The sequence below is a fragment of the Papilio machaon genome, chromosome 13 (assembly GCF_912999745.1).
Source record: "Papilio machaon chromosome 13, ilPapMach1.1, whole genome shotgun sequence".
NCBI classification, from domain to species: Eukaryota; Metazoa; Arthropoda; class Insecta; order Lepidoptera; family Papilionidae; genus Papilio; species Papilio machaon.
This window is the reverse complement of record NC_059998.1, coordinates 6,479,223-6,502,277: the sequence shown is the minus strand read 5'-3', so window position 1 is coordinate 6,502,277 and position 23,055 is coordinate 6,479,223. Positions and strand designations below refer to the sequence as shown.

Here is a 23,055-nt window from a genome sequence, read left to right as displayed (position 1 = left end):
GCGAAAATGATTTCAACAGCTCGCTAAATATTTATAAATCAGTGCAAACATTTCAAAGAAAAAAAATCATTAAAATATTATTTCTTCAGCAAAAGTGATAGTGACCATTGCTCATAGACATCTGTATTTGCAGATTCGTTGTCTACCTTTAATCGACAGAGAAGGGGCCACACAGAAAGAGAATATTTCCCTTTCCTATGATTCTCCTCTATAACGAAATACACCTTCCCTTCCCGACTTATCCTTATAAGAAAAGAGGACTAATATTAGTTCTGCGGCACTCACACTCATCAGAGGAAATTCTTCCTCTTAAATGTAAATTATTATTTAAACGTAAATTTGTGCTGAAGATGTTATTATAGGCTCTAACACTGTTAAAAGTTTTCCTTCCTTTAAAAGTCTGCCTTCCTTAGACTTTTCTTACGGTAAGTTTCATTGCCGCAAAACTTGTACAAAAACTTGAAAATATAGAGTTAACAATGTGTTTGTTTTCAGCAGTTTCGGCTAAATTTAGCCAAGTACATAACCTGTGAACACTCTCACAATCGCAGCTAAAGTCATCCTGTGAATTATCTGACGCGGGATGTACGCGTATTACGTTAGAACAGAAACTCTCATTATTTTTAACGGACAAAAAGCATATAACATATTACCAATTAATGTTGACAAATGTTCGATAGGCACGTAAACAATATATGTAAAAAATAATTCGTATGAGAAAACGTTAGAAAGTACATTGAAAGAGCACGCGATGGTATCGGCCGGGAATCGATCTGAGACAATGGACCGATCGCTTCCGTCGATCTCTTCATCATTAGCAAGTTGCGTAACGCATTTGCAACAACCAACGCTATTTGATAGCTCTTAAACACTAATTAACTTCAAGTTACGCGAACATTAACGCGACATCGCTGTCTGTCTCACAGAGTGCTTGATGTACATTTAAGGACATTTAATTAACCATTAAACGACTGCGCGTGGATTTTAATAATTTAACTACATTATGTTACAATAAAAAAAATCACCTAATCAATTGTAACTTGCACAAAATGTATTTTTGATTACAATAACAAATTTGCTTTTTTTTTTACTTTATCAAATTTAAAAATATACTACGTATCCTTATCTCTTGAACTAAAAACAAGTCCACAAAAACATTTATAAATTTTTCGTCTTCAATAATATTCTCAGCGTGTAACAAAATCGAAAGTTTAAAAAGATAATGATCTTCTCAAGTCAAAGTCAATCTGCATTTGAGCTCAGACTATCAGGGAAAGGAGGTTTTTTTCCCTCCTTTCACTGCGAACTCTGACATCATCTCGTAATTCGATGCTTTGTATTCAATGAACGTTTTACTATGAAAGATGTCTCTTGGAAATCTCCGTAAACAGTTAAGTGCTACCGTGTAACACTTTGAATGCAAAACCAATCTTAAGTCTAATAAATCACTGTTTCGATAAGCTTGTGTTTTAGGCTGAATAACAGAGTAAGGCAATGTTGGTAAAAAATAACGTGATCGGTAAAGGAAATATCTAAATGGAAAATTACATAACTGTCCCATCACTATTCTACCATCAAATATTTAGACAATGTGCTAGTTTGCGCCTACGTAACTTTTGTAGCAAAGTTACATTTTAGTATATTTGCTGTTAAAAAAATGAAGGAAACACTATTATGTACTCGTACTTTTATAATAAAAAACCAATTTTCTATGTCTTAAAAACGACATACTATAACTTTTAAGAAAAAATGAAAGAAAAACCCTGAAAATATCAATATTTATATGTGCGTGCGTATATTCTTGGTTTAGTAAAATAATGCAATATAAACACTTACTTAAATTATTGCAATCCATTGTATCTTATTCTATGTACTCACGCGCCGACAGCGAGCGGGAGCCACGTGGGGTGGTGGCGTAGTGGCTCGAGCGAAGCGGACGCGGGCGCGGGTGCGGAGCGGAACTCGCTCAGCACACGCTTCACCAAGCGCGCACTCAACGCGAACAGTATCACCATGGCCAGCATGCAAGTGCCACCGAATATCGCCCAAAGTGCCTATAGACAAGTAAATACATGGATACTGATTTAAATTAGTTTCCCTTACTACTTATTAAATAACATTTTTTATCATATTAAGAGATTATACTTACGTAAGTTGCCTTTGTGATTTTTTTAGCTGCTAGCGGATCTGCAAAAGACTTAAATTAACATTAAGATTTAACAACAACATTAGTTGGTTAACATAGTCATTGCCACAATAATTTCATTTCTGAAGTCATCTTTCCTCATCATCATCAGCTCACTCTACGTCCCCACTGAGGGGCTCGGAGCCTACTCCAAAGTTAGGGGTGATTACTTGTCAAGTCATCTTTTCTAGCGAGATATTAAGGAAACTTAATACTTTTATCTTTTGACAATTGATGTATCTATTTTAATAAAACTTCATCTTCCTAAAATTTAAAATAATCTTACCATAAGCGGTAGCGTTTCCCGCGGGTCCAACACATCCACGTTCATCGATAAGATTAACTCTTGCTAGCAGTTTGACATCAAGCACGATATTGCGCGAATTACTCCGCTCTCCGCTGCGTTTGTCGCTCCGCTCAACAGTAGGTAGCAGCATCCATCGCGGGCCATCGGGAACTGCTACTGGGGAATCGACATCCACGCGACGAGATACCGCGTGTGCGAACCAGGGAGATGGGTGTGCGTCTGACACCATCTGTTTGCCTATACTGTGATGAAGAAATTTTTTTTATGTTAAGTTGGCACGTCTTTCTAATCGGGTACTGTGATTAATAGGTACACATTTTTTATCTCATATTTTTATCTAAGTATGACTAGAGGCAGTAACTTTTTAGCTGTTATAGGGTTATGTGAGACTGTGTAATTAGCAAAACATTGGCGCCCATTTATGTCCTCGCTCTGGACGGTCGCTCAACCACGCTCTTCCCTTACGTCGGCCCTGATCAAAGATTTGCTTAAAACTTTACTTGCTTCGACTTTAATATGTATAGATTTTACTTATTGTTATTTTAAGATAAGAATGTACGAATATGATTTTCACATTTATAAGTTTGACGAAAATTAATAAGTAGTGAACGTCTGTTAGTTCATTAATATTTATAGTTACGTAATATAGTTAAGGTGATGATAATGTACTTAGATGAATGGTGCGATAAATAATTCAGAACGATTTGTTTCATGCGAAAGAAATCGTGGACACAGTGAGAAAATATTAAAACAAATGAAATGAAATGAACTGATTACGTTAACTGACTATATTTTATTAGTCAATAATAAAGATTGCATTTTTGCTAAATTTTTTTCTCAGTAATATGGTCAATATACTTCGTTGTTAACACGATATAATCTATTTTAGATCACACCAAGTTCTTAAATGAACATGAGAGGATGATTTGTGAATACAATTTGTATGCGTTGAATTGTTTACAAAACAACATAACATTGTTGTCTGATTCTTTTCATGTACGTAAACTTTATAAATCAAAGATAACACGCGTATGTTTAACGTTGAACTTCCACTGCCAAAACATTTGTATAAAAACATATTGTCTCTATTTTTTCAAATTACATGAGAGGGATGTAAAGTTGCAGTTACTGGTACAATTTTTTGTTTTCAGTCGAAAGTCTATATGCACTATATCAATACTAAAAGGGAAAAATTTATTCTGTGTTTAATGCGTAAATTATGACCTAAAACTGCTCAAGCAGTTTATTAATTTCACTATAAGAAAACTACACTATCCAGAAGCTATGTACTTATATAATGTTTATGTTTATACTAGTATTTATGTATTCATTAAAATATAAGTATCCTATGGTCACTATCAAATTAACTTAGCCTAATTCTAATTAAAGATATGATCGAATTTATTAATTTATTTGAAAGAAATTTATGATCATTAATAAATTTTCACTGCATCATGTATAAAAACTTATTGTCGTTCCACTCTTTCTATTTAAAAAAAATTAGACAAAAATATTTTATATACATACTAGCTTTTACCCGCGACTCCGTCCGCGCGGAATAAAAAAAAAAACGGGGTAAAGATTATCCTATGTCCGTTTCCTTGTTCTAAGCTACCTGCCTACCAATTTTCAGTCAAATCGATTCAGCCGTTCTTGAGTTATAAATGGTGTAACTAACACGACTTTCTTTTATATATATAGATTTCTCTAGCAAAACTAAAGGTAATATATACCTGACAAAGTAATACATCTTCTTCAATTCAGGTGGTAGTCTGTAAGGGAAGGGAGGTGGGGGAAGAGACCATGTGACGTTGACGTAGATTTCTCCATGTATGGAGACAGTGTTGGCTGACACATGAGGTATCGGCAGCCGGGGAGAATGTGCGCAAGAACATACACCAGCCACACATTCTGCAACAAAAGTAAGTGCGACTTATCTGGTCCAGTGAGCCGATGTTATCACGTTTAGTTCAAGAAAAGAAAGCAGGATAAATAACTTTAACTTTGGTGAGATTGTTTAATCAGGGATTATTATGTTACTGAGTTATAAACAAAGCCATTTTAATGATTGAATGTGATGTATTAACATTCTTCGTAATATGAATTATTATCTAAAAATAAACCTTTTAAACGGTACAAAAACAATACTGGACGTACGAATGAAAGCTATTCTTTACAGTCATTCGTAATCCGTGTTTTTAAAATAGATTTTTAATGTTAGCTAAATGTTTTCTAAATGTTAGATGTTGTTTTACTTGTTTTATGAAGACTGTTTGCCTGTGTTTATTGTATTAGGTATCTAGCGGCGTATACGGCGTTAAATTTAACGTAAATTGTAATGAATTATAGTACGAGACAAACGTAGAAACATTAACAGCTTGGTAATGTTTCTACGTTTCTGGTTTTAATTGCGTTGTGTTAATTGCTTTACTTGTGCGAGGAAATTTTTTTTGAAGTTTTACACAATTATCAAAAAAATGAAATAAGCTATAATAAGAATAGAATGTACAGTTCTATTCAAGCTTTATGGTGGCTCGAAATTTCTTACTAGATGTTGTGCACATCAGATTTTCTACACCACTGTGCGCGTATTTCCACCCGCGTTGAGCGCATTCCACAAGACGATACTTCTAGGCGACATAAAGTGTGAATATTACAATACCTTCAAGTTCCACATTAATGTTGGCTGACGTGTGCCCATCCCACGGGTGGGCGATAAGTTTAACTGCGTACGCGCAGCCCGGCCGCACCGTGCAGCCCTCTGCCACCGGGCTTGGCTGAGGGGGCACCAGCCACCATCTAGATTCCTACGTCAATTATAAATGCACTAGTTAGAATGAAGAATTACTGGATGGAATAACTTTTTTGAATTAATTAAGCCCAACGTTTTAATACTAAGAGCGGGACTTATAGATGAACTAGCTGTCGCCCGCGACTGTGTCCCCGCGATAATAAAATAAAACTTAGTTAGTGGGCTATATTTTCTTTCAGACTGCGAGATCCGTTGTGCCGTTTTCGAGATATCTTCCAACAAAGATCCAGCCATACATCCAAATTTTGGCACTGCACTCCAAAAGCAAAAGTTGATGTTTTTTAAAGTATTTTTATGTCAATTAAAAGAATTTGCCATTGAAATTAACATTTTACTGAAAAAGATACTTTTTTTTATCCCGCGAGGACGGAATCGGGCGACAGATAGTTATATTATAAATGGGAATGTTTAGGTGGATGAATGGATGTTTGTTTGAAGTTATCTCCGGAACGGCTGAACAGATCTTGATGAAATTTGGCACATATATGTCGAACATAGTTTGTAAGAACACATACACATATAACGTTATTTTTTAATTTCTCTCGTACGGAGTCGCAGGCGACTATTAGTAAGAATATATATAGCATGCAAAGTTGTTCAAAAGCAATCAAATCTTGTTAACTGAGAAGTAAGTAAAGTTTTATCGAAGCCGGTTCACATCGGGAACTTCATAATTAGGTTCTATATATTTATAATTTGTTTTGGCTTTCCGCCAAATCAATATCAGTATCCAGTTGTTTTCTTCACAATTTTATTAAATATTTTACTACATCGTGACGTAAACTATCCGAATTCTTTTGGGAAAAGAATGAGAGTAACGTCAAAAACACTATTTATAACAATAACTTCCATTAAGTAATCTTAATATATAAAAGAAAGTCGTGTTAGTTACACTATAACTCAAGATCGGTCGAACTGATTTAGCTGAAAATTGATGGGTAGGTAGCTTAGAACTAGAAGACGGACATAGGAACTTTTTTATCTTGTGTGCATTTCTTTTAATCCGCGCGGACGAAGTCGCGGGTAAAAGCTAGTTATCTATAAAGATTCAAATAAATGAGACATCGTCTTTGAAAGTAAAGTCAATAATAGAGTCAAATCAACATAACCGTGAAGTTTCCATTGTGAAAAGAGACTTGGATGTTTTCGTCATTTCACTAAGTTTTTGAATTGATGATTCGAATTTCAATTGAACCTACTTGGAATTGACAACGGAGTGACTATTAAAAAGACAGAAGAATAACGATTACCTTCCATTTAATAAGGACAAGACACGACGAGACAAGGATCTGAGGTCCGGGTATGGGAGTACATCGTTTTTTTTTAATAGAACATCTACAGACTTTACAGATGGTTATAACCTTTCTTCTAATTGAATAGTAAAAGTTCAGTACTACAATAAACTTTTTTGTAAGATGATTTAATGTTATTCTATGTTAACTTATATTTCAAAATTCAATATAGAAGTTACATAGAAATCATCCATCGCTTAATATTGTAACTGAACATTTGTATCTAAAGTAAAGCAAATGTTTTTAAAATTTCACTAAGTTATGATAACTTTTGCAATTGATTAATTTCTTGAAATTATTTAAGTTTATTTAACTTTATTCAAAAGACTTCTAAATTTATTCAACTTAATTATAATTAGCGTAGGAAGGAAACTGCGATATAGATTTATATGTATACATATAAAATGACGATTTTTATTGATTAATTAACTGAAAACTTCATATGGAAGTTCTTCAAGTGGAATTTCTTTACAATGATGTGGCTTGTTATTTATTTTTTTAATATTCTATGCCTTTTCCTCTTATAAACTACCTGAGCTATGACCTAGTTGGTTATTCTATAACAAGAAACGCGCAAAAAACATGTACTGAAGGAAATTAAAAGCAATATATGTATAACACACTGTTACTTACCCCTGGAATGTTGTACTCGTAGCACATGGGCGTCATGCAATCAACAGTATCTGTCATGCTGCGAACCTCCAACGAATAATCTGATGCCGGCGGATCTGACGCAAAAGAATAGACGACTATCACCAAATATAAAAGATTAAATCGCGTTACGAAGAGGTTACTTAAACAATTAAAACTTTTTCTCCAAATTTAACATAGAAATAAATCTAGTCATAAAGTCACCCGGGGATAGTGTAGCTTCGTTAATGTGAAAGAATATTTCAAATCGGTTCAGTAGTTTCGGAGCCTATTAAATGCAAACAAACAATCAAATTTTTCCTTTATAATATTTGTATAGATAGTCTCTTTTCTGTCATATCAGTACTTTTCCCTGGTGTTCCGCTTATTGTGTAGTAAGCGCGGTCGCTACCGAGCTGATTTAACATTTACGCTTATTGTTTGTGGACGTGATATTTTCTAAACTATTTATTTGATTTGTTAGTATAGTCTAAGAAGGAAATTTTAATCAACAGGCTACGTTTTTTATAGCACTTTCTGAGATCTAACTCTCAAGTAGGGTTGGCGACAGTCGTAAAGACTTAAGTCAAAACTTTAAAGTTTAGAAAACCTTGTACGTCGACCCCACGTGAGTGGGAAAAGGCCAGGGAGATGATGATTTCTAAGATCTACAATTCTCTGGATATGTCATTTTAACATAACAAATTAGCCTACGTATCCCATATAAGACACATTTTAAGGGTTTCAGAAATACTCTGTTTATTCGTGTTTACTAAACTTTAACTTTAATAAATATAGCCTATGTTACTCAGTGATAATGTAGCTTTTTAATGGCAAAAGAATTTTTGAAATCGGACAAGTAGTTTTTGAGTTTATTGGTTACATACAAAAATATATATATTTCCTCTTTATAAGGTTTTGTTGAACCGAAGGCTAAATCATCGAATTTAAAATCTACATCCACTATTCTATACCGTAAAAGACTTCAGGGCCATAAACGCTATTCACTTTCAATATAAACCAACACTCAAACATGTGAAAAAACTTGTATGTCGATTTTGAAGCGTAAACATTGAATGAACGCGTGGGTGTATAGATTTGAATGAATCGAGACTTGTGGTAGATTTTTAAAATAAATACAATATATGTATTTATGTATCTACCTTTCTTTACAGAAGATGGGTGTGAGATTAAATCTGTGCGATCATAAGATCCAACTTCAGAAATATTTATCTAACGATCGTTGGGCCACCTGAATCTGCTATAAAAGCAAGGCGACCACTTCCCTTGATCTACGGGGACGCACAGAAATATTGTATTTCCTCTTCCTATGCGTCCACTACTCGGTGGCAGTGGTATTGTACATATTGTTGTCCCTCTCATTCTTTTAGAAAAACACAGATAGGAATATGTTTTTGTACAGGGTTTTCAGCACTGGAAACTCACGGTGACTTCTTCGCAATTAAAATATGACGTTTACATTCGCAAGTTGAATCACCGGATATGAGAGTTTCATATCAAAGCTGTACATTAATCATTGAAAGGATTTCCTGTTGATTTGTAGTGTTTATAATATCCTTTTTAAATTAACTTTCCTTCCTATACAAAAACGCGGTCAGATACATTTTTTATTATTATTTCCACATATTTATTTCTTGTTTAATTTTATATATTTTTGTTAATAAAATCTTAAACAATATTAAAAAAAATATAAAAAATCTGGATACGTCGGCAGCGGAGCCTTGGGCCCAAGCTACCGGCGGTTAGGCCTCCAGAGACAGAAACCTCCTCACAATACGTGCCGTGCTCAGGAGTACCGCCTTCTGTGCCTGGCCCTTCACCCACTTCACACTTGATTATTATTATTATTATTTAATTAATTATTATTTTATTACAGTACAGTTACAGGATACAGATATTATTCATAGCGCTAAATAAACCTGAAACTAATTTCTTAAGCAACAACACCTGTTGCACGATTCGGTGCAATACCACGACCACACGAAGACAGGCATCAGGTGGAAGTCATTCCGCGTACAATCTAATGAGTGTGCGTGTCGGAGGAATAAGTTTAATGTCCTTTCCCTTCCCACCCATTTCTTAAGGAAAGGATGAATAAAAGAAGTGGATTTGACAGAGGAGCTACCGCATGGGATGGAAGAATATTCTCTTTCTGTGCGTCCCCTCTTCTGACGTTTAAAGGTAGACAACGCCCCTGCAATATGCTGATGCCTATGAGCGGCGGTCGCTTCGAAGAATTCAGGCGGCCGATTGCTCTTTTGCCACTTTAAGTTAATAAAAAAATATATGTATATACACGCTTAAACTGTTATAGACGAAAAAGAAAATCAAATAGCCTACAGAATTTTTAGTTATAATTTTCTAACTAAATATTAGCATCTTAAAATTCGACTCTTTTAATATTGTAACCAATTTGATCAATTATGATAGGCTAGGAATCCATCTATCTGAGAAAAATCGAAAATACTTTATATAAACATTATACTAGAATTACCTATAATTGTAAATCGAATAAAGACTGGACCGACGGCGGGTATACAGCTGCCTTTTATCACGTAGACACAGATATATATTTATAATATTGTAATGTTCCAGTTGGAGCAATGTTCTCGTCAAGGTTACGATGGTCTAATGGATTATCAGACAGAAGACCTACGTCCAGTGAATATCAGTTGATATTATGAAAATAAATTTGAAAGAAAGAGAAAGAAAGAAAGAAAAAACATTTATTGCCACACACAAAAAAAAAAAAAATATATAAAATCAAAAAAAGAAAAACAGACACATAAAAGGCACAAAGTGTGGCAAAAGGGAGCCAGCTCAGCGAAGCAGGGACAGACTAAACTGTCCCTGCGCTGGTTTTCAGCTGGCACCTTTATAAAAAATAATAGTAATAATAAAAATAAATAATAAATAATAAAAAATAAATAAAGTTATATATAAACATTGAAATGGCCCAAGTCAATTTAATTGTTTAAAATTACAATGTTTTCAATGCAACATTTTATAAATTGTATTCAGTTCAAGTAACTGAGTAAGTAGTGTTGTGTGTTTGTTTGATAAAATTGTAGCCTTTGTCACCTTATATAAAAAGTCTACGAAAGATACACATACAGAATAGGATAGAAGTTAATATTACCAACGTTAGGCAGCCAGGTGACGTTGAGTTGGAGCTCATGATCGGCTCCTTCTAGAGGCAGAGGATGAACCTCGACGCCCAGCGGCAACGCCGCGTGCTGTACTGCATGCAGTTCCGTCATGCCCGAGTATTTTTCCTAGAATTAAGATATACATAACAAATTTTTTGCAATAAACCATTAATACAAAATTAGTTTGAATAATCTTCACCAAGATAGGATTGTTGATCAAATATAATTTACCACACTAATCGAAAGATTCAAAAATAAACTACGATAGTTCAACCAAATTCCAATATTTTTGATTTTATTTAAGTATGTTTTATTTTTGTATCAAAACATCTAATGTCTCTATTGTTGGATTTAAAAAAAAAACAAATTGTGATAATCTAATTTGAATTTAAATTCAATTAATGCAATGAAATGATTAACAAATAATCTGAAAGCATCAATATGAAACATTCTTCTCCTAAAACTATTTCTCATTATATTCAGACAAGAGAAAAATTATATCTATAGACGACTAGCTCTCGCCCGCGACTTCGTCCGCGCGGAATAAAAAAACTTAATAAGTAGCAAATGTGTTCTTCCAGACTATGTTCTCCGTTTGTGTTAAATTTCATCAAGATCCATTGAGGTATTCCGAAGATACCTTCAAAGAAACATTCATCCATCCATCCATCCATCCATCTAAACATTAGCATTTATAATATTAGTAAGATTTGATTACCATATGTGATCAGCGAAAGCGCTATCCAAAGCAAACAAATCCCACGTCAAATATTCAAAGCTACGATGACGCAACATGTCTTACAGCTGGCAATATTCAGGGAATGTTATGTATAATAATAGTAGGTATCCACTGCTTATCAGTCATAAAAAAATATGTTTTCAAGTGTATCAGCAGTAGAAATACGCATGACCAGTGAACTCTGACTGAACTGTCCAGTGAGAGATCATTGAAGATCAAGAATTACGCCTACGCCTAAAATTTTCTGATATTTATTGTACAACAATGATCAATTATTTGTAAGTTGGTTTTGTTTTAATCCAAAATTAAGTTACTTATTATAGTATTGTTATAAGTCATACAACTAGGTTTAGAAAATCCTGGTATCGATTTTCTAAATTCTAATTTTGATAAAGACAAATGAAGTCGGTCTTGGAGAAACAGGTCACTTAGCACATTCTAGCCAATGCTTAGGATAGACAAGGCTAGTTTACAAAGAGAGGCTGACAGAAGAACAAGTGTTAGGTAAATCTCTAGGATCTATGTGTTAATGTAGACAATAAAAATACCTAAACGGCTGCCGTAGTCATGTGGTCTCGGTCCGATCCATTATTTTAATATTACGATTGCAAAAACTTTTACCACAACGAATTTTTTACCTTGGGGATTATGCTGAATGGTTGTTAAACGACCCATACTTTACTGTAATATTGTGATCTTTTTCTTCAATATATCATCTATACATTAACTAACGCAATTCGATTTAATCCGATAACGTTTGGTGCGAAAAATAGAATAGTTGATAACATAATAAGCGCTGCACGCCTCCGACAGTAATACATCGACTTGATTTAATACACATTCAAAGGTGTGATAAAAACACTACAGGTGGGTTTTACGCTAGACCAACCGGGTGCTAGCCGAGCTGCTCTACGCGCGGTGTAAAGTGCGGCTGTACAACGAGATTACAACAATCTCTCTTCTCGAACATAGTTTTTTCAGTGTGAGCACGATGCAAATCCATTTGTGTTCGTCAAACAACCGACAATAGGCGGAGTCCAGTCGAGCTCGAGCAAGCGCTCGAGCGATCGTTCGAGGCTCGTAACACAAGGTAATCTTAGTAAATCTCGATTATAGTCGCTATGAGACCTTTGTCCTTTAGTCGCCGAAATCAGTCGCTCGCAAATTGTTTGTCAAGATTGTCGTGGAAAAAGCCAACATGTTTGCAGTTGACTTATAGTTGAAATGTTTACAGCTGACTTATAGTCGCTATTATATTATTTATTTATTTATTTATAATACAATGATAACCTAAAATAGAACTATGTCCCACAAAATTATATAAAATAAATATACCAGTACTAACTGAATGAAAGAACACATAGGCTATTAATTTAGTTTTTTTTAATTCCGCGCGGTCAGAGTCGCGGGCGAAAGCTAGTTATAATCTATTTAATTCACTAAATGCATTTGTTAGTGCAAGTTCAATCGCACCTAAATAGACATAAGTACAATGACACTGGATTTATTGTCAGATTATGTCACGATTAGTTCTGAATAAAATTTTATATTATCTAATTTGAATAACTGCGTTTATTTTAAAAACTAGCTTTTACCTGCGACTCCGTCCGCGCGGAATAAAAAATAGAAAACAGGGTAAAAATTATCCTATGTCCGTTTCCTGGTTCTAAGCTACCTGTCCACCAATTTTCAGTCAAATAGATTCAGCCCAAAACTAGATGGAAAGATGTAGTGCTAAAAGACATGAGTGAGTGCCAAGTCTCAGATGAAGATGTCGAGGACAGGGCGAGGTGGAGGAAACTGATTGGAAAAGCCGACCCCACCACCATGTGGGATTCGAGCTAGGCAGAGAGAGAGAGAGAGATTCAGCCGTTCTTGAGTTATAAATAGTGTAACTAACACGACTTTCTTTGCTATATATAAGATGTGACAAACAAAAGTTTTTATGAAGAGGCAAATTGCAATGGTAATTGTATTTTGAGGAATTTATTTGTATCAGGCATAAACAAAAGAAGAACTAACTTAGTAATGAAACAGAAGGAGAACCCAAAGTAAGACGGTCGCCACAGGTAATATCACGGGGTACAACTAGTAAATAATATATATGTAATAAATAATAATTACTGACTAAGTAATACATAAGGAGTATGTAGTCATTGACTGTAAGACAAAACCTCAGATCACTTACATGAAAGGAAGGCGGTCTGATTGGACCGTGACGTAATCCATCGTATTTATTATCCTTGCGTTCATAACCGAAACTTAAACAAACACCAGTGCATTGTAAAAGAAATAGAAACACAAACAGAACACGCAAAACACTTAGCACATTCATAATGTTACCTCCTGCAAAATAAGTAAATGATAGAACTACACGAAACATATGCGTCACATGTTTCTATGAATAACATAAACTGTGCACTAAACATCCGCGTTGGAAGACATTGATTGTTTGTGACTATCTATAAGATATTGTTAAGTGATTATGATAAGGGGCTTCAGTGACGATTTCAGCCGTAACTGATATTAGCTTTGTTCGTTGAGCGATAATCCAATTTTTCAAATATTAACCGATTACATGTTGCAGTCGTTGTTGCCGAACTCAATGATCGATTTCGTTACAATTGGCGTTTACATGCAGTATTTTTAATAAATATTTTTAATGTATTTGAATCCAAAATCGATCCAACAAAACGAAAAATACTATCTATTGTTTAAAGGGCAATCGAATAAATGTTCTACGTTTCATAGAAAGTAAATTATTCGGTCATTCGGAAACCCATTTCGTTTTTTTTGAACTTAGAAATCGTGTATTTTTAAAGAAGACGCACCAAGTCCTGAAAGGTCCGTTAGAGCTGATAAACGCATTAAACATAGAAATAAACGTAGAAAATAGAAATAAAAACGAAATAACTTTCTAAACAACCCAATAAATAATTTTTGGATCGATCTCAAGTATCGAATAGGTATTGATAACGACGCTTAGAGATCCCAAATCAAAGCGGGGACGTGATAATAGGTAAATAACACAAATATGAAACGTGTGATTTAACTTACGTAAGAATTACACAATTTACTAGTTGGCACTTGCTGCAAGTGTTGTAGTTATTAAATACTAGCTGTCACCCGCGACTCCGTCCGCGAGGAATTATTAAAAAAAACTTAATTAGTAGCCACAATGTCTTATTGTGGACTATGTTCTACATCTATGCCAAATTTCATCGAGAACCGTTGAGCTATACTGAAGATACCTTGTAACAAACATACATATATACAAATAATATTAACATATATATAACAAAGGTAAAATTATAAATATATAACATGTCTGGCATTAATAAAGTAATGGATTATTGGGTTATTGTGAAAATAATTTGAAAGTCACACCCGAAGCCGTCGAATGCTCATCATTAAGTTATTAAATTGTCGTCTCTGTATGTTTAGTAATACGACGACTTCGCAAACATGACGGGACAACACAAACATAGTAAACGACCAGTGAGTATCACGAATATTTGAGTGAATGACCATCGCATCGTTATCGTTAATGATGTCAAAATTAGTATGAGATTTTTGGTGTACGGTGAACGCCCGATAGGAGGCGCTGAACAAATTCTATACCAAACTAGCTGTTGCCCGTAACTCCTGTCGCACGTAATTAAAAAAACTTAATAAGTAGCCTATGTGTTCTTCCAGATAATGTTCTACATAATTGCCAAATTCCATCAAGATAACAGTTACGTTTCTTTGTAGAATCCAAAATTGTGTCGGCGAAAATCGTTCATTTTATTGGAACATCCTATACTAACATATAAATGACAGCTACAACTATCATCATCATCATCATCAGCAAAAATACCTATATATTTACAGCTTAAAAATTAAAAACTTACAATTTTTGTCACCGATGTAATTACGGAGACAGGCGTAGTAACGATATTGTGATCGTTTGAAATTACTTCTGACGTATTCTTGTTGATTATTCTAGTATATTGTTCAATACTTGTTTCGCTTGTAGCAACGTATTTCAATTCCTTAGATTCAGGTATAAGTTTATTTGTTTGTAATCGCATATATGCAGGTATCAACATTTTTCTTTGAATCCTTAAATCATTACGTGTGATAACAGTTGCGTTTATATCTGACGTAGTATTTGTGCTTTCATTATAATTTGAAGTTGTTTTAAATGTAGGTGTTTCTTTTAGTTTAAACTTGAGTGATGTGACGATGTTATTATTGACTGTTAAAAGTATCAAGATGTAGCAGATCTCCGACTGCCATAACTTCATTATGATCACATTATAATTCACTAGACTTTGGTTCACATTATTTTGATATTCACACTTTCGTTATTGTCTCTAAATATACACCTGCTTAAATTTTAGTTAAAAGAAATATACTTTGGGTACAAAATTCAAGAAAGAACAAATGTCAGAAGTATAATATTGCCTTAAGTTTCCACTGCCCAAAAGTGTATACAGTAAAATATTGTTATCTTTGTTTGTTACAAAGGAAATGGGTGAGATAACATATGTTTCGTTTAATTGTGTGCAGTGAAAACTCACTGTTAGACAAAACATTCTTCTAATAGATCTTTATAGATTCTTCGCGGATTATTTACGCAAATTTATGAACACCTAGTACCTACATCCTGTAATTTGTTATTAATTTATGAAGTTATTTACAGTAAATTACACTATTTATTAATTATTCTTACACTTTCACTAAAAGATGGAGTAGGTATTAATCTTATTTTTTATTGGATGAAATTTGAACATAGTTTATTTATATATTTTATAATAAAATGCGTATCGTGATTTTACGTAAAACACCATATGACATATTTGTTGTTAGTGTAACATTCACAAATATATTCAAAATAACACCTCTGACCGATGTTACACTAACCCAAATAATCAATAATCTTTTCTAAACACTTTTTCTTTGCAAGTGTACAAAAATAACACATCTTACAATACAGAATGTTACAATGAATGTTTTATTCAGCATTGTACTTATTGCTGAATCATTATTTAAGGCGGTATTCTAGAAAATTATATGACTTAATTTTGTAACATAAACTATTTAATAAATTAATGTTTTTGTTTACGTTCGTGTTACGATTTAAAAATAAAATAATACATAAGGAGTTTTATGTAGAAATTTTATAATTGTATGGTTATATTACACTTCATTTTTTTCGTATTTATCTTATATTTGAGCACGTAATAAGCTAATATACACACTTGTAAACACTAAGTAAATTTATCAAATTTAACACTATTAACAATTATATAAAAGGAAAACATTTCACAATGAAATTCACTGAAAACCACCAAGTATTATTTTGCGACGTAATTTTACACGTACGGATAATATCACGATTTGAAATTAATTTGGGGCAGGAAATGCGGTGCGTTCGGGAGCCACCGGGAAACTGACGGGCTCCAATCCGATAGCAACGCCGTTCCTGACCCCTACTATACAACTCGCACGATTCAATAAATTAAAAATAAACTCGAAGATTTTTTGCGATAAACCGAACTTGAAATTGGTTTAATTTTAATAACAATCAAAATATTTCTAACAACAAAAGATGCTTATATGATATTATTTTACTTATTTTATGTGAGAACATTTGAAATGTATCGGTACGATACTGAGACCAATAACTGAAACGCCAATTTGTCTTTTTCTGCATATAAAAAAAGAAAAATAGTGATTTATTTATAATGCTCGCCGAAAAGACGGCCATTAAGTCTATTATAATATCTTGAATTTGAATTTTTAAAGAATAATAATTAATATATGAATGTGACATATTGACAAAATCTTATAAAACAAAGTATTTATTATATTTATTTTTAAAACTAGCTGTCGCCCGCGACTCCGTCTGCGCGGAATAAAAAAAACATAAAAAGTAGCCTTTGCGTTCTTCCAGTCCTTCGAAATTATAGCTTTTGCTTCGTTTCAATTTAACCGCACCGCGCCTCTTGACTAATTCTATCTATATTATTACTTCAAATCACCGCTATAAACCGCTACCATCGGCGCCAAAATGGCTAAATTCAAATAGGCACAAAATAATGCGTCTTATAGCCAGTCCATTTAACGATATTAGTGATAAACAATGTTAGTATATAATTTATTTATAACAAATTGAATAGACTGGTTCTATTATATCTATTACCTTTCATTTATGTGTCATCTAATCTATATATATATAAAAGAAAGTTGTGTTAGTTGCACCATTTATAACTCAAGAACGGCTGAATCGATTTGACTGAAAATTGGTGGGCAGGTAGCTTAGAACCAGGAAACGGACATAGGATAATTTTTACCCCGTTTTCTATTTTTTTTTTATTCCGCGCGGACGGAGTCGCGGGTAAAAGCTAGTAGGAAATAATAAAACATTCCTTACGAGTCATTTTATGGCGGCGACATTTATTTTATTTGTTGGAAATATAAGAGTAATTGAATGATATTAACCGTTAACAATTCTATACTCACTATACTCTTTGTTAGTGTTTCATTACTTGAAGTGTGAAGTTAATGTCTTCTTAATATTGAGTTTCCTGGCACAATATTCATCTTTGTTATAATTCAATAATTGCATCTTTGTTAGTACAAATATACCTTATTATTTTTAATGTGTTAGGTTAAATTAAATCCACTGTGAAGCTTAAAATATTCAGCCTGAGGTGACAGACAGAAATGTGTTGATTGGTTATTTTTTCAATTATTGACAATTATTTTTTAAGTTAAGCGAATCGTATTTAAATTAAATTAAAGACACTAAAATTATAAAACAATGTACGCTATTTATACCTTTTGATTTACTTTTAATTATTTTATACTTTTATGAAACTTTGTCTTTTTTATCCGCGAGAAGAAATATATGTCACATTAGATCTGTGGGCAAACGTCCGAAATGCAATAGAGTCGGCGTATGTACAGTCAGCTTCATAAATATAGTGGCAGTCAAGATATCCAAATATATAGGAACACCTAAAGTGATCAATTATATAAGTACAACCAAAGTTATCAAATTAATTGAAGCATCCACTCTGCTCAAAAACACCGGAGCGTTCACATCGTCATATATATGAGTACATTCAAAGTGCCCATAATTATAGTAACAGACATAGCGTCAATAGTAACGAAGCATCGAAAGTATGCAAAAATATCGTAACATTTGACAAAATTGAACTCTATCTCTATTTACTTAAGATACACTTTGAAATATACTACATCTGTTAAATTCATTTGACGCTTTGTATCAACATAATAGGTTGTCCAATAAGTTCGTTCCGATTTTCAATAGGTATCTTAGAATAGACCCGAATATATTACAATTATTGAAAACATATGACATGTTTACTTAACACATACATACTGAAAAGCTTAACTTCAGCCATATTTTGACAAATGGTAGGACACGATTCGTTCTTTTCTATCAGTTTTATAAAAACTGATTCACTTAATTTTTGCCGAAATACATAAGACGTTTTGCTATAAAATCGAAAAAATATAATTTAAAAGACGTATGCCAAAACTTAAGAGCCTTTAAAATTTCCATTAAAAATGGGCACGAACTTATCGGACAACCCAACATTTTTCTTCTTATTATTATAACGTTTAAAATTTATAAATTGACGATACATGACAGATACCTAATCTACCTATCTATATATATAAAAGAAAGTCGTGTTAGTTACACTGTTTATAACTCAAGTTCGGTCGAACTGATTTAGCTGAAAATTGATGGGGAGGTAGCTTACAACTAGGAGACGGACATAGGAACTTTTTATCTTGTGAGCATTTTTTTTATTCCGCGCGGACGAAGTCGCGGGTAAAAGCTAGTAAGTAATATCAAATTTTATTCTGTCACAATATGTGCTAGTTTCAGTGTTTTACTATTTTCGCCGCAGTACGTAAGTTTAATGGTTCGAATCCCAGGCTTACAAGGTTTTTATTTTTCAATATTATCAATATATGTATAGAGCTTGATTTATTTTTAATGAAAAGGAAAAATCTAGTAATTTACTTAGAATATGTTTTTTACTTAACAAAAACAATTTTAAATTTTTATTTTTGGGGTATTAAATATTTAAATAAAATTAATAACGATTAGGTTCGGCCATCTATACAACTTCTGTTAAATTAATTGACAATTTGTATCAAAATATTTTTCTCTTCCTGTTAGGTATCTTCAGTCCGGTTGCAGTATTTTCCAAGCATTGATTTATTACACGTATTCGATGTCGCCAGTGACAGTCAGAATTTAATGACGAAACTTACAATAATAAACGTGAACAATAAAAAAACATGCTAATGACGTCTCGGTTAAAAAAAGGGACAAGGAATATTGTGGTTCCTTAATTTTTAAAGATGTCGAATAGTAACCAATAATTGTTGCGATAAAGTTCAATTTTATATAACGCTTTGATAATAAAATTAAAAACCTTAAAAATGTAAAAATAAGTTTGGGATTCGAATCGCCAAAACTGCGTATTACAGCGAGCAGTTAAGCCGTAAGGCCAAACTGGCATATATGGTGACAAAATTAAAATTTGATATTGCTTATCTATCTAGTACCTATCTGTCATGCGGGACGTAAACTTGAAGTAAATAGCAAAAAAATGTTTTGATATAAAATGTCAAATGAATTTAACAGATGTAGTATATTTCAAAGTGTATCTTAAGTAAATAGAGATAGAGTTCAATTTTGTCAAATGTTACGATATTTTTGCATACTTTCGGTGCTTCGTTACTATTGACGCTCTGTCTGTTACTATAATTATGGGCACTTTGAATGTACTCATATATATGACGATGTGAACGCTCCGGTGTTTTTGAGCAGAGTGGATGCTTCAATTAATTTGATGACTTTGGTTGTACTTATATAATTGATCACTTTAGGTGTTCCTATATATTTGGATATCTTGACTGCCACTATATTTATGAAGCTGACTGTACAACCAACGAATCGTCAATTATTTACCGAACTTATTAGATCTTATCGTCCAATACCATCCCTCTCAATTCGTTTGAAAAAAAAGAGCAGTCTCCTGGTAAATGTGTTTTGGTAGTTTAGTTGTAGTCATCAAACATTGGTAGCTTTTACGTACGATAGAATACATGCTCTAACCTGGATAAACGGGAAGTGGATAAACCAGTGATTGTCAAACTTATTTTCTTTCATCGCCCCCTTTGAAAATCAATTATATTTCAGAGCCCCCTAATTTTTATTCAGCCCTAAACCTTAAAAACCACAATTTCATTACTTTAATTAATTTCAATGCCCCCCATTTTTGGGCCCCCTTTGGGAAACACATTGGGATAAACGATACACATTGTCCGGTCCAGATGAACGACCTTCATAAGCGAGAAAAAAATTGCTTTGAACTTTGTACCCCCTTTTTAAAGTAATTACACACTTAAAGTTAATATGGGATTAATGTAATGTGCATAAAGCCCTTTTTTATTAAAAGAAAAATCTTTGATTATTAATTATGTTCGAATTTCAAATAATGAGCGACCACTTATTTCGAGCAATTGCGTTAATTAAAAAAAAAAGAAAGCAGACCTAGGAGTGTATAAATCTTCTTATTATAAATGCGAATGTTTAGATGGATGGATGGATGTTTGTTTAAAATTATTTCGAGAAAGACTCCATGGATCTGGATGAAATTTACCACAGAGGTAGAGTACAGAACACATAAGCTACTAATCAAGTATTTTTTTACTTCCGCGCAGTAATGTTTGCCGTCTTTTGAAAGACAGTTTACATTTTTATACGAGGTTATTACAACGAAAGAAGCCAGGGGTGCTCCCACATTCTAACGTTGCTATGACGATATCTTTTATTAAGGTATTTCTGATATTCGATATTGAAATATAGCAGAAAGAATAATTTGAATTATATTGATAATATCTATGGTTTCATTTACATTGTTATATTTTTAAGGCAACGTTTTTGAGCATACTTATACTCGTAGTAAGGAATTTTTTTATTTTTAATTAAATTTTTTAGCCATAAATATTTAATCTACTAGCTTTTGACCTCGACTCCGTCCGCACGGAATTAAAAACAAAACTTAATATAGCCTATGTGTTCTTCCAGATTATGTTCTATATTTGTGCCAAATTTCATCAAGTTCCGTTGAGCTGTTCCGGAGATACCATCAAACATCTATCCATTCATCCATCCAAACAAGATGGAGTGTTACATACAAGTGTGACGTCTAATCGAGAGTGGATTTTTTAAATGTCATTTTGTATTATTATTGTCAAAACTGAGGTAATTTTTAAAAGGCCTCCGGTGGCATTTTTTTTACCTCACTTTTGTGCTCCGTATTAGATACCTAAAGTATCTATAGGTTTTATTTTTTTTATGTAAGTTACATTACATCTGGGTTTTCCCTTTCAATTAAGATGATACGTCTAGTTGATTAAATTAGTAATCAGTATGAATTAATTAAGGATAATATTAATAGAGGGAAGCATAATCTTACGCAGGTATATATTATTTTTCGATTCCTGATAACATCATGGTTTTTTCCCCAACTTATGAGATTGATTTCTCTAATGCCTTAACATTATAAATAGCAAATCGGAACCGAAGCAAAACGATATGTTATTAGACTAACTAACCATCCCCTGCGACTCCGTCCGCATGGAATTTAAAAAAAAAAATGAATTTAAAGTTTTTAAAAGTAGCCAATTTGTTCTTCCAGACTGCGTTCTACATCTATGTCAAATTTCAGCATGATCCCTTCTGCGGTTATGTATGTAAATATCTTCTTACATACTTCCGTCCAAACAATCCAATCTATCTATATATATATATATAGATGGGATATTTTTTTATTTTATTGTAGCGGACGGAGTCGCGGGTAAAAGCTAGTTTATAATATTAGTAAGATAGGCATTGTATACATCACAGTATTCTAAGCAAAGACGTGGTAATGCCACTATATGATACTAATTCTGTCAGATAAAAGACTCGACAACATGGCGAAATGATGAAACCGCGAAATGGCTCATAAAACACATTCACAACGACCAACCTCTTGCCAATTCAAACAAAGTTGATTGGAACGTTAAAAAGATCACAGCTGATTTAACAAAGACAAAATTACATTATTAGTATCCATCCATCTTTCTGTTTATCCTACACTAGCTTTTATCCGCGACTCCATCCACGCGGAATAAAAAATAGAAAACGGGGTAAAAAATATCCTATGTCCGTTTCCTGGTTCTAAGCTACCTGCCCACCAATTTTCAGTCAAATCGATTCAGCCGTTCTTGAGTTATAAATAGTGTAACTAACACGACTTTCTTTTATATATATAGATATACAGTATGTAGTTTTTATCATGTAACAACAGAGATAAAATGTTTTATATTGATGAGTCACGAAATTAGAACACCATGTATTCATCAATGTACTCGAAAAACAAGAAGAAATGTACATTTTAACGTAAGATTTCGGTCAAAATTTTAAGCGACCATATAAAGTTTTTTTTCCTTGAATTAATAAAGAATCAAAATCATTTTTCATCAGAGAAAAATTATTTGACATAACTTTGATTTTGAATTATTGTGAGTATAGAAATAGTAGGGGGGGGAGGTAGAAAAAAACATAATATACAAAGAACGTGTATTGTTTAAATAAATACAATAAAAAAATCCGCAACACTAATGCGGGTAGTCGAACAAAAAAAAATATTTAAATCCATACAAAAATACAGAAAAATTATATTAGTTTTTTTTTTTAAGTTATTAAATTCGTCGTCGAAGGGCAAACACCTTCCACTAGATCTAGAAACTGGTGATGAATCACAGAATAAAACTCTTTACAAAACACTAAATCTAGTAATAAATTAAAACAGCATAAAAAATAAATACCTAAGGT

General features: G+C 33.0%; 1 protein-coding gene across 1 annotated transcript in view; it reads right to left on the bottom strand.

Moving 5' to 3' along the window:
• The window catches only part of LOC106710488 (fibroblast growth factor receptor 3-like), a 60,196-nt gene extending 46,619 nt beyond the window's left edge, over positions 1 to 13,577 (bottom strand). The window contains exons 1-8 of the mRNA XM_045680793.1: positions 13,324 to 13,577; positions 10,387 to 10,522; positions 7,230 to 7,324; positions 5,155 to 5,299; positions 4,226 to 4,403; positions 2,472 to 2,734; positions 2,150 to 2,187; positions 1,879 to 2,054 (exon numbers count right to left, since the gene is read on the bottom strand). Coding sequence (XP_045536749.1) covers positions 1,879 to 2,054; positions 2,150 to 2,187; positions 2,472 to 2,734; positions 4,226 to 4,403; positions 5,155 to 5,299; positions 7,230 to 7,324; positions 10,387 to 10,522; positions 13,324 to 13,518 — 1,226 coding nt within the window. The 5' untranslated portion in view covers positions 13,519 to 13,577. The remainder of the gene's footprint in view (positions 1 to 1,878; positions 2,055 to 2,149; positions 2,188 to 2,471; positions 2,735 to 4,225; positions 4,404 to 5,154; positions 5,300 to 7,229; positions 7,325 to 10,386; positions 10,523 to 13,323) is intronic.
• Positions 13,578 to 23,055: the final 9,478 nt, after the last annotated feature.